General features: G+C 44.1%; 1 protein-coding gene across 1 annotated transcript in view; it reads right to left on the reverse strand.

Moving 5' to 3' along the window:
• The window catches only part of myo1d (myosin 1D), a 126,368-nt gene that overhangs the window by 89,398 nt on the left and 20,979 nt on the right, over nucleotides 1-15,991 (reverse strand). Inside the window, exons 2-11 of the mRNA XM_056296605.1 lie at nucleotides 13,459-13,667; nucleotides 12,083-12,176; nucleotides 10,389-10,554; nucleotides 10,230-10,283; nucleotides 9,711-9,806; nucleotides 5,770-5,886; nucleotides 5,254-5,457; nucleotides 2,910-3,055; nucleotides 2,525-2,639; nucleotides 2,193-2,363 (exon numbers count right to left, since the gene is read on the reverse strand). Of these exons, the coding sequence (XP_056152580.1) occupies nucleotides 2,193-2,363; nucleotides 2,525-2,639; nucleotides 2,910-3,055; nucleotides 5,254-5,457; nucleotides 5,770-5,886; nucleotides 9,711-9,806; nucleotides 10,230-10,283; nucleotides 10,389-10,554; nucleotides 12,083-12,176; nucleotides 13,459-13,667 (1,372 nt within the window). The remainder of the gene's footprint in view (nucleotides 1-2,192; nucleotides 2,364-2,524; nucleotides 2,640-2,909; nucleotides 3,056-5,253; nucleotides 5,458-5,769; nucleotides 5,887-9,710; nucleotides 9,807-10,229; nucleotides 10,284-10,388; nucleotides 10,555-12,082; nucleotides 12,177-13,458; nucleotides 13,668-15,991) is intronic.

The raw sequence follows: 15,991 nt of genomic DNA on the forward strand, positions 1-15,991 counted from the left end.
CCAATACTGACACAGACACAAGCACATGCCAACAAATAACAGCTGAAAAAATATTTGTCTCCATGCTTTATCAGTAACTGAGGTGTAACAAGACTAACGTGGACACCGCAAAGGATGATAGTAATGAAGACAAAAGGCCGAGAAGAATTTATCCGTGGGGCACTGAGCCAAATGACTCCTTTGTGTTGGGAACACATCAGCTTTCTGCGTTTTATGCACCATACCGATGCTCATTTCCATGGCAACATTATTTAAAGTTATGTCACCACCATCTAAAATGAGCATGCATAAAGGCATCTAAAATGGGTTTCGGTCTAAGGACACTGCCAAGAATGCTACTATAAACAAGAAGCCATCCTGTGTGCTCTAATTATTAAAATGGAGATCCACTAAAGCCTCCAACAGCCGACATTACGTCCTGATTTAATGCTCCATGTGCTTAAGCCGCCTGGCAACACAATTGCAGGCAATAAAATAACAGATTTGGCTAATATAACAACACTGTCTCTAAGAATTAATAGTCAGAACTAGAGGCTTTGAGCATCAATTTCCTTTTTTTTTTCTTTTTAATTCAGCACGGTGCTTCCAGGGACATAGTTCAGGTCGGAGTAAAAGACAGGCGATGAAAGGGGATTAATCGACTCCAAGTTAACATGGAAATAGGAAGGTGGAAAGCACACTTCATCAATGCCGCCCATAGCGCATTAGCACCCTTACCCCTCACTGACTAACTATGCGCTGTATCTTTATTTATCTGTATTGTATTTTGCTCAGCATTGATTTACATGGACACTCTAATGGCCAACAATGCCCAGGGAGTGTCTCAAATTTGTTGCATGACATCACATAGGGTCACAGCTAACAGGTTTCTCACTTTGCAGCCTGTTGCTGGAAGTGTTTCCCAACACTTTACATCATCCACCCTGTCCCCACTCAGTTTTGTGTCCCTGGGACCCGTGGGAACTCTCCCTCTGTTTTCTCTTTCTTTCTCTTTCTAGATGCCCATTCCAGCACAGCAAGACACCAGATTCATAGACACCCACTGGCAACCAGTGACATCACCTGGGGCAAAGAGTTGTCAGACACCTTGGCCTGCTTTCTCTGACAGCTGTTGCCCTCTTGTGGCCACAGAAAGAACCTCACCCTTTAAAAACAGGTCTGAGTTTTACATTAACGTTGAATATGAATGAGCTTTTCAAAAATCTATTTGGTCATGAGAGGGATGAACATTTTTTTCTCAGGCCAGTGTGGATGGTCAATTTTGCCATACAACTATCGCTGCCATCTGATCCAAAAGAAGAAAAAAAAGAAAAAGAAAAAAAAGGAATCTCGGATGGAAGGCAAATTGGCTTATATCAGTCTGGCCAGACACAGACCATTACAGTCAATTAGACTGTAAACCATCCTAGACTGAGTTGATAATTAATATGAATAGGATTACACTTAGTCTCTCTTTCTGGTACAAATGTTCATTGAGTCACCCCTGGATCTCAAATCACCGCTGCCATGACCTGTACTAGCTCAGTCCACTTTTCAGCTTCATTATTTTATACTTACCAATATAAATCGTAAATTAAGGAGAAAAATGAGTCAGCTATAAAAGATAGAGCCAGCCTATCCCAGTGTGACATGGTGTATAGATATATCATAATATCAATTCCATAATAGCATCAATAATACTACCATCGGTAGTAATCACAGTATTTCTGATTTCTGTTTTATTAACATAACTTCAAGTGAGAAAGATAGAAGCAGGTTCCCCATGCGACAAGAAAAAAGTAATTTTTGAACCCATAACATCAAAAGTTTGCTGTATTATTTAAATTTCTGAATGAATTTAAGGATAGGGAGGGATCTGACTTACTTAGGTTGACTGGTAAAGTTACATAATTAATTTAAGTCAAAATGGTGGCATGCTAACAAGGTAGCAACTATCTCATACACACGCACGCCCCCCCCCCCCCAACAGGATAGGTAGGGATTTGAATAACTTAAGTTGACTGATAATGAAGTTAGTTAAGTGATTTAAGCCAAAATGGTGGGGAGCAACTATTTCTCACACACACACACACACACACACACACACACACACACACACACACACACACACACACACACAGACAGACAGACAGACAGACAGACAGACAGACAGACAGACAGACAGACAGACAGACAGACAGAATTTAACCAACCTTCCGGCTGGTGAAGTGGACATGCTTGGCCAGCTTGCCATTGAGCCCCTGCAGGAAGACCTCATCGGTGACTTTGCCCACATTCATGCAGGCCTCGTCCAGCACAGAGAAGATGCCTTTATGCTGCAGCTCCACCAAGTCCACAATGATCTGGTTGTTGAAGTAATCAATCTGATTGGACATGACGGGGGGGGGGGGGGGGGGGAGAGTGTTGAGACAAGCTCTCAAACGAGAGGGATACCTCAAAAAGTTCTCATTGAACCATCATTAATGACTTGCTGTTTTTTGAAATTATTCTCTGTCTAAATAACCAGGGAAGTAAACCTCCATACATGTTTCCAGGGGATGCCCTCTCTCTGGTACTCTTCCTGTTCCTGCTTCAGCACCAGCTGGATGAACAGCTGCTGCAGCTTCTCATTGCAGTAGTTGATGCAGAACTGCTCAAAGCTACCGTAAAAGACAAGTTATGTATGTATTAATGGACGTGGCAACAGGTAAATATTAAATATTTCTATTATGAAATCCAACAGGTGTTACAACCGGCATGCAAGCAATGAAAAAAATGAAACAATAACTAGGGAATCCAAATGCGGACCTGGATGTAAAAACATGTACAAACGTTCCTTCAGATCCCTCACTATTCCCTCCTGCTGCATAACAACTTCGGATAAATGAATTTACTACGAAGAAAAGTAAAATGTTCAATGTAATCCTCACCTGTTGTTCTGGAAAATCTCGAAACCGTAAATGTCTAGCACCCCGATGACGGTGTTCTTCCCATGGACTCTGGCGTCATAGTTTCTCACTTCGATAATGTCATTGATACGGCCCACAATCCAGCAGAAAAGACGCTCGTACATGGCCTGAGGACGACAGTTGTTCTTTAAATTCATTGCGGGGCCGGGCAATTGTGCAATATTGTCCATTATCTTTCAAAAGTGTTAACATTTGATGAAATTCATCATGAGACACAATTTTGTTGCATAAATTAATGGCAACGAGAATCTATTAACACAATACTTTACATTAGTAAACAGTTCAATGTGGTGAACCTCAGTTGAATTCTTCTTTTTTTTTTCCCCACCTCCTTTCTCCCCAATTGTACTTGGCCAATTACCCCACTCTTCCGAGCCACGCCGGTCGCCGCTCCACCCCCACTCCTGATCCGGGGAGGGCTGCAGACTACCACATGTTTCCTCCGATACATGTAGACTCGCCAGCCGCTTCTTTTCACCTGACAGTGAGGAATTTCGCCAGGGGCACGTAGCGTGTGGTCGGATCATGCTATTCCCCCCAGTTCCCCCTCCCCCCCGAACAGGTGTCCAAACCAACCAGAGGAGGTGCAAGCGCAGCAACCGGGACACACACCCACATCCGGCTTCCCACCTGCAGACACGGCCAATTGTGTCTGTAGGGATGCCCGATCAAGCCGGAGGTAACATGGGGATTCGAACCGGCAATCCCCATGTTGGTAGGTAGTGGAATAGACCACCACGCCATCCAGACGCACCCTGATATATTGTTTTGCTCCGAAATAGTCACTACATGAAAAAACAGAGACATTATCAAGGGAATTGATGGCTAACATGAAAGTGAAGCTAATTAGGAGACAAACTGGAACTTGCTTTTTTTATCTTACAGCTTTTGCTGAACATTACCATTTGAAAGGGTTTTTTTTAAGTTGTTACATTTTTCAAACCTGGACATAATGATTAATGTATTTAATTGGCTGTTGACTAAACTAATGAATAAATCCAACCAGTTCGGTACTGGGACGTAGCATTTTTGTTAGGTGGTGCACAACAGGACTCGAAAAAGGAGGATGAGGGCGTCCGGGTGGCGTAGTGGGCTATTACCAACACGGGGATCGCCGGTTCGAATCCCTGTTTTACCTCCGGCTTGGGCGGGTGTCCCTACAAACACAATTGGCCGTGTCTGCAGGTGGGAAGCTTGATATGGGTGTGTCCTGGTTGCTGCACTAGCGCCTCCTCTGGTCGGTCAGGGCGCCTGTTCAGGGGGGAGGGGGAACTGGGGGGAACAGCGTGATCCTCCCATGCACTACGTCCCCCTGGTGAAACTCCTCGCTGTCAGGTGAAAACAAGCGGCTGGTGACTCCACATGTTTCGGAGGAGGCATGTGGTAGTCTGCAGCCCTCCCGGATCAGCAGAGGGGGTGGAGCAGCAACCGGGACGCCTCAGAAGAGTGGGGTAATTGGCTGGATACAATTGGGGAGAAAAAGGAGGAAAATTCCAAAAAAAGAAAAAAGAAAAAGGAGTTATGCACAGTGATTTGCAGCAGTGTAGACAGCTAACATGAGCGGGGGGGTAGAATAACAGTGAGGTAGAGGTTTGTGTGCAGCTTGCAGAGCTGGTCTTCAAACTCTACCCACACACACAACCTCCTACACCTTCGTCTGATTTTGTCTGGAATCAAAACGTTGTGACTCAAACTTATGTGGCTCAGTCTGAATCCAAGTAAGAAATATGCATTTCTAACGTCACAACATGGAGCCAGCTGACAGTAGCTATCTTTTTATTTCTTCAATTTTTCAATTGTGCAGCAAACTGCATTGAAAACCCACAGCCTCTGCAGAAAGTTAACAGTGCAAATTGACCTATTTTGAAGAATATCCTGTAATTTATTTTTTTGGATGTACTTCATTAATCCCCATGGGGAAATAGATTTCTGCATTTAACCCATCCTAACTGTGTAGCTAGGAGCAGTGGGCAGATGCCGTGCAGCACCCGGGAACCAACTCCAGTTGGTCTTGCCCTCGGTCAGGGGCACAGACAGGAGTATTAACCCTAACATGCATGTCTTTTTGATGGTGGGAGGAAACCGGAGCACCTGGAGAAACCCACCGCACACACGGGGAGAACATGCAAACTCCACACAGAGGATGACCAGGGATGACCCCAAAGTTGGATAACCCCGGGGTTCGAACCCAGGACTTTCTTGCTGTGAGGCGACAGTGCTAACCACTGGGCCACCGTGCCACCCAGTGTTTTTAATTTTTAATTAATTTTGATTTCTAATTTTACCCTGGATTTAATTTTCTTACCTTGGCTAAAGCATCTCGCCCATAGCTGGCCTCTTGTGCTGTGTGCTGTTTGTCAATGACATCTCTCCCTGTGGCCACAGTGCGGTAGAGAAGGGCCTTTTCCACGTTTTCTTCCTTGGTCGACAGCAGATCTCCGATCACAGACACTACTTTAGAGTTCTCAATCAAGATCACGTCGCCGTCCACACCAAAAGTCAGGTTCCCCTGTGGGGGAGACGAACGAGAGAGACAGATTAAATGAATGACCTTTGTCCAGAATGTATGATATGTGCATGTATTTTGTCAGTATAGTGATAACTGAGGTAAATACTGACACAGATGAGGGGATGGGCTCTAAGGTTGAATGTGACAGCACTGATTGAGCTGCTATTCAAATTCAGGGAGCCACAGTACATCAACATTTTCCCAGGCTACAGCAATGTCCACTTTGCCACTGTGGCATCAGTTCAATCAATCTTGTGACACAAATAACATAACAGAGCTTGACACTGCATATTGCATATTATGTGGTGGTACCAGATGTAGGATGGTGGCCAGGATCTTGTAAACAGTTTGGATCTCATCCCCCGTGAAGCCTATCACCTTCATGGCATCAGAAACGGCTTTGAAATCAGCTCCATCATTAATGCAAGACTGCACACAAGCAAGGAGAGAGACCGACAGACAGACAGACAGACAGACAGACAGACAGACAGACAGACAGACAGACAGACAGACAGACAGACAGACAGACAGACAGACAGACCGACCGACAAACAGAAGGGGAGAAAGGGTGGTGGGATGAAAATAAGAAGAAAATTAGTCAGAGGAAAAAAACAACACTTGACTAGATCAATTATAATGTGAAATGTTTGTTCAGCCTTAGAAACAGTGTGGTGGGTGTCTGGGTAGCGTAGCGGTCTATTCTGTTGCCTGCCAACATGGGGGATCGCCGGTTCGAATCCCCGTGTTACCTCCGGCTTGGTCGGGCGTCCCTACAGACACAATTGGCCGTGTCTGCAGGTGGGAAGCCAGATGCAGGTATGTGTCCTGGTCGCTGCACTAGCGCCTCCTCTGGTCAGTTGGGGCACCTGTTCAGGGGGGAGGGGGAACTGGGGGGGGGATAGTGTGATCCTCCCATGCGCTACGTCCCCCTGGTGAAACTCCTCACTGTCAGGTGAAAACACGTGGCTGGCGACTGCACATGTATCGGAGGAAGCATGTGGTAGTCTGCAGCCCTCCCCAGATTCGGCAGAGGGGGCGGAGCAGCGACCGGGATGGCTCGGAAGAGTGGGGTAATTGGCCAGATACAATTGGGGAGAAAAGGGGGGGTGTGTGCTGCAAAAACCTTAAATCAACTTTGAGTAAACATTTCAAGAACTTTTCACTCAGGCAAATTTCACTATTGAAGTAAACATATTTTGAGCAGGTACTGATATATTTTCAATGGTTGGACTTGGTCCTCCAGTTATTGCTTTTTTGCACCGCATGTGCTGACCTGTTGTCCATTCGCCGTGACCTGTTGAGTATTTACCGTGCAACTGTCAGTTGTAAACACGTGACGGCATCAACTCAAACTCCAGCACGCCCTGCAATGCACTTTTAAGAGATTTCTCTTCACCTCTGGGACAATATCATGCTGATAATTACAACAATGTCGATAAAAGCAAACATTAAAAAGGTTATGGTCATCAACATATCCCTTAAACTTTCATTCTTCAGTTATTTTCCATTCCATGTGAAGAAAAGGTCAAACCCACCACAGTTTAATAAATAACAGGCTGAGGCTGAACTGAGGCATCTGCCTGTAAAAATGGGAGCTGCCGGGGCGTGCAATGTATGGTCGACCACTTCAGCTGTTTGGTCGTATCCCATTCCATGACGTCGGGCTGTTTGTCACTGTAAAGTGGTTTGGTTGCGAGTCATCGAGCTCCCGTGCAGACACTGTGGCACAGAGCTGCAGACGCCTTGAGAAGACGGGGGGGGGGGGGGGGTAGCGGCTGATATTAAAATACCTCCCGAAAGCCAGTCAAAATCAGTGATCTTTGTAGCAATGGCATTAAAAATCGGCCCTCTGGAATTTTCTTACACCTTGTTACGTGACCAGCTGCAGAGAACATGAGTTTTAAATGCTGGCGAGAGGAACGTCAAACAGCACATCTGTTAGGCATGTGCTGTTGTTTGTCTGTTTGTTTTTGTTTTGATCTGTCTAAATATACTTGATTCATGCTTACACTATTTCAGATGTTTTCAAAAACCCGAGGCTTGATTTGAACTTTCCTGCTCTGCCATTACTTTATTATTTTTTTTACTACTTTATTAATCCCCCGTGGGGAAATTCTTCTCTATATTTAACCCATCCTAGCTGTGTGGCTAGGAGCAGTGGGCAGCCGCCGTGCAGCACCCGGGGACCAACTCCAGTTCGTCTTGCCATGCCTCAGTCAGGGGCACAGACAGGAGTATTAACCACAACATGCATGTCTTTTTGATGGTGGGGGAAACCGGAGCACCCGGAGAAAACCCAACCGCAGACACGGGGAGAACATGCAAACTCCACATAGAGCACAACCTGGGATGACCCCCAAGGTTGGATAACCCCGGGGTTCGAACCCAGGACCTTCTTGCTGTGAGGCGACAGCGCTAACCACTGGGCCACCGTGCACAGTGGTTAGCAAATGATATGAATGAATTTTGCGCATGACATCACATACAGTGCTGCTTGAAAGTTTGTGAACCCTCCAGACAGGGTCACTGTTTTTGTAAAAAACATTAAAATAAGCTTAATACACATACATCCAAATCCCAATTTGTAAAGCACACCTTCCAAATAATGGACACACACACAAAAATGATATATTTTCATTATTTAATTCAACAAAGGTGGTTTATTTCACAAAAACTGAAAATTTAACATGTGCAAAAGTATGTGAACCCTTGTATTAGTAGAAAGTGGCTACTCCTTTTGCAGCCATTACTTCAACCAAACGTCTTCTGTAACCACTAACCAGTCACTCGCATCTGCTTATGGGGATTTTTGCCCACTCCTCCTTGCAGAACTCCGCCAGTTGAGAGAGGTTGGAGGGACATCTGGTATGTGCCAACTTCTTCAGGTCTCGCCACAACATTTCAATTGGATTAAGGTCTGGACTTTGACTGGGCCAATCCAGAGTACGAATCCTCTTTCTCTGAAGCCATTCCTTTGTAGTTTTTCTGGAATGTTTTGGGTCATTGTCTTGTTGCATAATTCATCTTTGTCCCAGCTTCAACTCCCTGACTGATGGCAGGAGATTCTGGTCAAGAATTTGTTGATATGCCGGAGAATTCATGGTTCCTTGGATAATATGGAGTCATCCAGGTCCAGAAGCAGAAAAGCAGCCCCAGACCTTCACATTTGCACCACCATGCTTCACTGTTGGGAGGAGGTTCTTTTCTTCATATGCAGTGTTGGCTTTTCTCCAAACATGTTGGTTTTGATTGTGACCAAATAATTCTATTTTGGACTCATCTGTCCAGAGAATGGACTTCCAGAAGGTGTCTGGTTTGTCCAAGTGCTCTCTGGCAAAGTTGAAATGGGCAGCTTTGTTCTTTTTTGAGAGCAGAGGCTTCCTTCTAGCAACCCTCCCATGAATGTCATGGCTATTCAATTTTTGTCTGATTGTAGACGCATGCACATTTGTCCCAGATGCTACCAGAGAGGTCTGCAATTCTCTAGAGGTGATGTGTGGGTTGGCCTTTACCTGATGTATTATTTTTCTGGTGCTTCTGGGTGATATTTTTGATGGGCGTCCACTTCTAGGCAGAGTTGCTGTCATGTTGAAGGCCGTCCATTTGTAAATTATATGTCTTACAGTGGATGGATGGAGCTGGAATCTTTTGGAGATGGTCTTATTGCCCTCCCCAGACTGATGGGCTGTCACTACCCTCTTCTTCATGTCCTCGGATATCACCTTTGATCTCGGCATTGTTGATTTGTATGGGACCACAGTGGTTTGGTTGGTTTCCTCTCTCTTTTAATTAGTGCAGGCCAAACCCTTTCCCAAGGATGTCTCATTTCATTGGTCTGCTTAAATGATTAATTAAGCACCCAAATGTGTTTCACCTAAGTCTGTTACCTGCTTGACTTAACCAATGCAGCTGGGGGTTCACTTACTTTTGCACATACCCTAATTCCATGTTTCATGTAGTTTTTGGGCTACTTAAACAAGTCCCACTAAACAAGTAGATGTAATTGATAAACATATATCTGACATTTCATATATAAAAACTGGTGATGATAAAATAAGAAAATCATGGTAAAACAACAGAAACATCTAAACTGCTCAAGGGGTTCACATACTTTCAAGCAGCACTGTATATGCACAGAACAAAAATTACTACTTAATGTAATTGTACCTCAGCCTAGTACCTTGTGAGCTTTGGTGTGCTGAGTTGTGCACAGCCCACAATGCAATGCGAACATGTAGTGTAGTATAGCCTACCTTGACCTGGCCTCCCACTTTGATATAGTTGTAGGCTGTTGGGTCCTTTTGGATGTGAAGGGAGCGTAACAGGGACTCAGGACCTCCTCTCAGCAGCTGGTGGATGGACACATGCACACATTACTTTCAATGGTTTATCATTATAGCAGTTTTGTTAAAGAGGACAATCAGGTCCTTAAAACGGTACAAACTGCTGCCATCGAATGTTTATAATATCATTTGCAACACATTGTAGCATAGTGTAAATACTATTTATAGTATGTGACCCAAGCCACCATTACGCTCCGATAATTTACATTACTAACATTTCAACCTTAAGAAACTTTCCATGCTTAAGGATGAAGGTTGCGTCATTGTCACACAACACGCCACATTTTTTAATCTGCTCAAGGAACAAATGTTCTGCAGATGACTCAAAACCCAAAAGCATAAATATTGTCTCATTCCTCTACTGGCAAGTTTACTCTGGGTGTGTTCATATATTTAACCTACAAACAAAGTGTGGCCAAGTGAAATTACCTGGTAAAATGAGTGAAAACTTCTTTCCCCTTCCTGCTGGAAAATGACCCTGGACTGATGGTGGGGGAAAAAGGCAATTTGAGATTCCATCGAATTTCAGGTCACTCATGTTGACATGGAATAATGTGCCGGCGAGCTGTGCTCTATGGCGCCCCCTACCTTCTCCAGCAGGTAGTTATTTATGTGGCCCCCGATTGGGTCCCCCTTGAAATCGAAGTTGATGTCCATGTACTTGCCAAAGCGGCTGGAGTTGTCATTGCGGTTTGTTTTGGCGTTCCCAAATGCTTCCAGGACACAGTTTGATTTCAGCAGCATGTTTTTGACCCTAAAATAAGGCAGGGTGGCAGTAAGTGAGTGAAAACTTCGCTCCAGCGTCCCCTGGGGCTCTTGTACACTTATTCGGTGTGGGAACTGGGCTCATTTTAAGTTCCCATTCACTAAACCACCCATAAAACAACAACAACAACAACAAACCCCCCCCCAAAAACAAACTAATATTCAAACTTAATATTCTTGTCACATGGTGTCCCACTGAAGGTTGGGCATCGGCCCGTTTTGGGCCTTGTATTTTATGAAACAATGACGTACTCTTTCCTTGCCTCCCTTATGCTAGCCAATGTTTATTGTACAGCTGTGCATATGTACCTTTGCAGATAAGGGCTTCAATGCTCCATGATAGCATGAGGCAGATATCGCCCATAACTCCTAGTAGCACATCCCACATGGTCAATACCTTCAGCAATTTCTACATCCCAACATCTAACCTGCAAAATTGAACTTGTGACCTTTTCCCTGTGCTAGTTCTCTACCTTTATCTGTTCCACTCTTCACTTTTATCAAAGCTGGCATCTCTCTCTCTCTCTCTCTCTCTCTCTCTCTCTCTCTCTCTCTCTCTCTCTCTCTCTCTCTCTCTCTCTCTCTCTCTCTCTCTCTCTCTCTCTCTCTCTCTGATCTCACTCAACACTCTTAAGCAACAGTTACTCCTGCAATAAATCATTATTTTATTACACGGGGCAATTTCTTAGGCTCTAGTAAGAACCAAGTCAATTATTGAGTGGTATTTGTCGACACCTGGTTGACCATTAACCACACGATGACAGATAAGAGCTATTCTCTACTGGTAGTACTAGTATATGGATTATGAAAACGGTTTACTTTTAATGATTAAAGAAGCCTGCACACTGGCGAAAATACCCAGGAGGCTTCTCGGATGCTGAAAAAAAAAGTATTATATTTACATAGTGCACAAATAAGAAGTGAAATCCATGCAGTGACAGAAAAGTGACCTTTTCTGACTATTGTCAGCGCGTTGATAGTTCTGTTTATGGAGTGGTTTACTTTTAACATGCTTGTGAGACAGTGCCCAGTTATCTCCAACTGAGGTATTACCTTGTCCCAATGACTGCCTATAGGTCAGCAGTTTAAGCATGCTTTCTGCTCTGCAATGGTGTTGCAGAGATATATGTCAAGCTTTGCAGCATTCTCTGGAATAAAATCTAATACTCCCACGCGACAAAGTCATCCACACCCCTAATTAAGCAGTAAGTACTACTGCGACCAAAATGGGCCATGAGGGCACTTAGTGTGGATCCTAATTTTTATGAGCCTGGGTGAGTCGACAGGAAACCAAAACTTTGATGACGAAAAATGAAAAACCTCACAACTTTCAAAGACCCTGTTCTGCATCTTGGGTATATACAAAGAGAATTTTCTCTGCAGAGGATGAACACATTCACAATAACTTCAAATGCCAACAACAATATGATCATCTGCACACACAAACCTAATTAGTTGTGTATGGATCCTGTTGTGTACATACATGCAAAGAAAATGATGACATAAGAGCAGCTCACCTTTCAACTTCAGCCCTCTGATTTGGGTTGGTGATAGCAGCAATATATTGCATTATATACTTGCTGGCTTCTGTTTTTCCTGCACCGCTTTCTCCTGCAACCAGGAGAATAAAGATACTTATATGTTTGTATAATATTTTATATACTTATAGTTTTCACAGCATATAAACAGAACATTAATTATCGTAAGAACAGACTTTTAACAACTACAGAAATTTCAAGTTACATTTTGTTAGTTTTTTTTTTGACCATCTCTAATCATGGGTCTGAACCTAAGCCAATTAAAATCAAGTCATCTTTGGTGAATCAAAGCCATACTCTTCTCGCATGCATTTCAAAATGTCCCCAATTAGACAGCCAGTTAAATTTGATCCTTATTCTGATGCTGTTGGCATTTTTATTCTCAACATGGTTTAGCATGTAGGCCAATTAAACAAATGACACTGACCATTATTTTTCAGGTTCATTTGTATTTGAAATCCATACTGCAGACAGCACTAACACTAACATACATACATAAATGCACCTATGTAGTCTACTGACTGAATAATTCAACTGTTTATCTTAAGGATCATCCATCCATTATCTGAACCGCTTATCCTGCTCTCAGGGCCGCAGGGATGCTGGAGCCTATTACAGCAGTCATTGGGTGGCCGGCGGGGAGACACCCTGGACAGGACGCCAGGCCATCACAGGGCCCACACACACACACACACACACACCTAGGGACAATTTTAGTACAGCCAATTCACCTGACTTACATGTCTTTGGATTGTGGGAGGAAACCAGAGCCCCCGGAGGAAACTCACGCAGACACGGGGAGAACATGCAAACTCCACACAGAGGACGACCTGGGACGACCCACAAAGGCTAGACTACCCCGGGGCTCGAACCCAGGACCTTCTTGCTGTCAGGCGACCGTGCTAACCACTGCGCCACCGTGCCACCCTGTCTTAAGGACCAATGACAATGTTTATTGGGGTACACTTCCCCCTCTGACCACCGGGTGGTGCTTCATCAACCACATAGTTTCTCCATGCTGTCACACAGCTTGTGGTCACCTCGAGTGTTTTCTTAGAAAGAAAAGATGTCAAATTGCTTTGGCTAATTTTTAACTGAATAGGGGTCATGTCAATTTACCCCCAGAAGCTTTGCTGTGAAAATGACAAACCAGACAGAGAACGTATGTATGAGTGAAACTCTGGAATAACATTAAAACAGGTCATTTTCTGTTAACCAAAAAAAAAAGAAAAAAAAGAACTGTGCTTAGAGGAGACATGAACTTGTGGCTGCATGTAAATTATACGTCCGACTGAAACTTCAGCGGGTTATTTCTGTCGGGCCTGCAGGGTGGGGGTGGGTGCTTCCTGTGTTACCTGAGATGACGATGCAGGTGTCTTTGTTTCTTCTCTTCATGGCTTTGTAGGCAGCGTCGGCAATGGCGAAAAGGTGAGGTGGCCTCTCATACAGCTCACGGCCCTTGTACTGCTCTATGGTGTCACGCCCGTAGATGTTCATGGCACGGTACGGGTTGACGGAGACCACCACCTCCCCGATATAGGAGTAGATTCTCCCTTTCTCAAACCTGAGGACACACAAATTAGATTATCATTTAGGATTAGGCTCAGTGCGATCATATATTGTATATCTACCTGATTTAATCACACATCACTGAAACAGTCATCTTTACAACACATGGAAACCTTTAGAAACCCCCAAATTGTATACAGACTGCAGGGTATTGTCAAAGTGTGCAGCAAAATTGCAGGCACAACATTAAATGACCTTCCTCATCTGTACAAGGTTAGGAGCTTGAGGAGGGCCCAGTCAGTCCTGGCTGATCCTAGCCAACCCCTGTCCAAGGAGTTCAAGTTGCTTCTGTCTGGCTGCAGCTGCAACCTGCCAACATGCAGGACCAATAGACTTAAGAAATCATTTGTGCCGGCTGCCGTCGGCCTTTTAAATAACTCAATGTTATTTTTGTGTTGTGTTTGTTGTCCATTTATTGCTGTTTGTCTGACGGTTATGTGTTACAACTGGTTGTAAAACAAATTGCCCCTCGGGGATAATAAAGACATCCTTGAACCTTGGAACAGATGTACAAAAGCCTGGATGGACAATTGCTCACAATCAAGATTCAAGGGTATATTCGGGAACAATTAGCATGTAGGAAATGCTAAATTAAGACAATTTACCTAATTGACCATTATGGGTTGAACGCAGTAGAGAATAAAATGTTAATTTATGTCAGGGAAAAACAAGAGCGGTCAAGTTTTAATTACAAAGTAAACAGTTCTCATCTGCTTTATAAGCTGTAATTGTACTCCAGAATAAGCTTTTAAAATGTAAGAGCAAAAGCAAACCATATGCGAAATCTGTGAAATGTAAATATACCACAACTATTAGCACTGCCTGTCTGGTGTTGCGCAATTTTGCATATTACAATTCAGTATAATAGCTCTTCTACAGCCTCAGCCTTTGACACTATGTCACATTATTGATGAATTAAGCAAATAAGTCACATTACATTTTTCTTCTGCATTGCATCCGACTTCCGCCACGTTCCTTAACTCAGCAATGTATAGTTAGTGCCTTATATTGGAGGCCAAACTGGTCCATTTAAACACTGGTGGCCTTCGGGGGGCATCAGTCTGGTGTGTGTGTGTGTGTGTGTGTGCACCTGAGTGAGTGTAAGGGTGTACAGTGGGTGGAAAGTGCATGCATGCGTGGTTGTGCATTACATGTGCGTCACAATCCTATGTCACCAACAGGTATCAGTAAAATGTGCTGCAGTACAACCATGCACATGTATATGTACACATGTTCCTGCCACTGCAAACCCCACTTAAGGCCTCCTGACCAACTCTGTCTCTCTCAGCCTGTCTCTCTGCCTCCAGGCTGCCTGCCTTACTTCCTTCCTCTCCAGAAGACCTGTATCCCCCGATCTCGCCACAGAAGAATGGTCTCTTTCTTCCCAGCTGCTCCCAAGCCAAACCATTCGCCTTTGCCCAGCAAATCCAGGCAAACATATTACTTCAAAATGTTTCTAAATAGGCCTTTATAAATCGAGATGGTTCGAGTTATGGACGAAAGCTTGGGTTTTTGCACCTGGGTTGTGAATAGTTACTGAAACATTTGCATCACTTAAAAGATAAGATCGTTTAAGGAGTCAAACAACTGATATGTGTAACTTATTAACCAAAGTGTGCTCCCTGGAATTGGCCCAGCACTTCTGGAGGCTCTATATTTGATACATCTGGTGTCCCGCAGGTAGTAATAATAATGATACTAAAATAGCAATGATAAGAGGGTTGTTAGATGCTGACCAGCAGGAAATAGCACATCAAAAATAGAAAAACAAGCAGCAATAGGGTCCTTTGTGTTGCGTAGATGCAATGAAATTAAACTACGGCTCGGCCCACAAAGCCCCAGTTACGGTTGAGAAGATGAGATGGATGAGCATAAGAAAAACGAATGCTGTCGATATATCTTTCATGATTATCAGTGCCCCGACAAAGTTGATTACTACATCGGTCTTGGCCTTTCTAATCTCTGTAATCCTCTTATCTGTGAAATGATCTGTGAGAGGTCACAGAAAGTTGAATCAGTTCATCTGGAAACAATGTTTATTGAGAAGCGTTTCATCACTCATCTAAGTGACCTCTTCAGTCTCAACAGACAGCAGGTATCCATCCATTACACAAGCCACTTATCCCAACTGGGGTCGCGGAACGCTAGAGCCTATCCCAGCAGTCATCGGCTGGCAGGTGGGGAGACACCCTGGACAGCCCACCAGTCCACCACAGGTCCAACACATTCACACCTAGGGACAATGTAGTACGGAGGATTCACCTGACCTACACGTCTTTGGACTGTGGGAAGAAACCGGAGCACCTGGAGGAAACCCAC

The sequence above is a fragment of the Lampris incognitus genome, chromosome 17 (genome assembly GCF_029633865.1).
Source record: "Lampris incognitus isolate fLamInc1 chromosome 17, fLamInc1.hap2, whole genome shotgun sequence".
NCBI classification, from domain to species: Eukaryota; Metazoa; Chordata; class Actinopteri; order Lampriformes; family Lampridae; genus Lampris; species Lampris incognitus.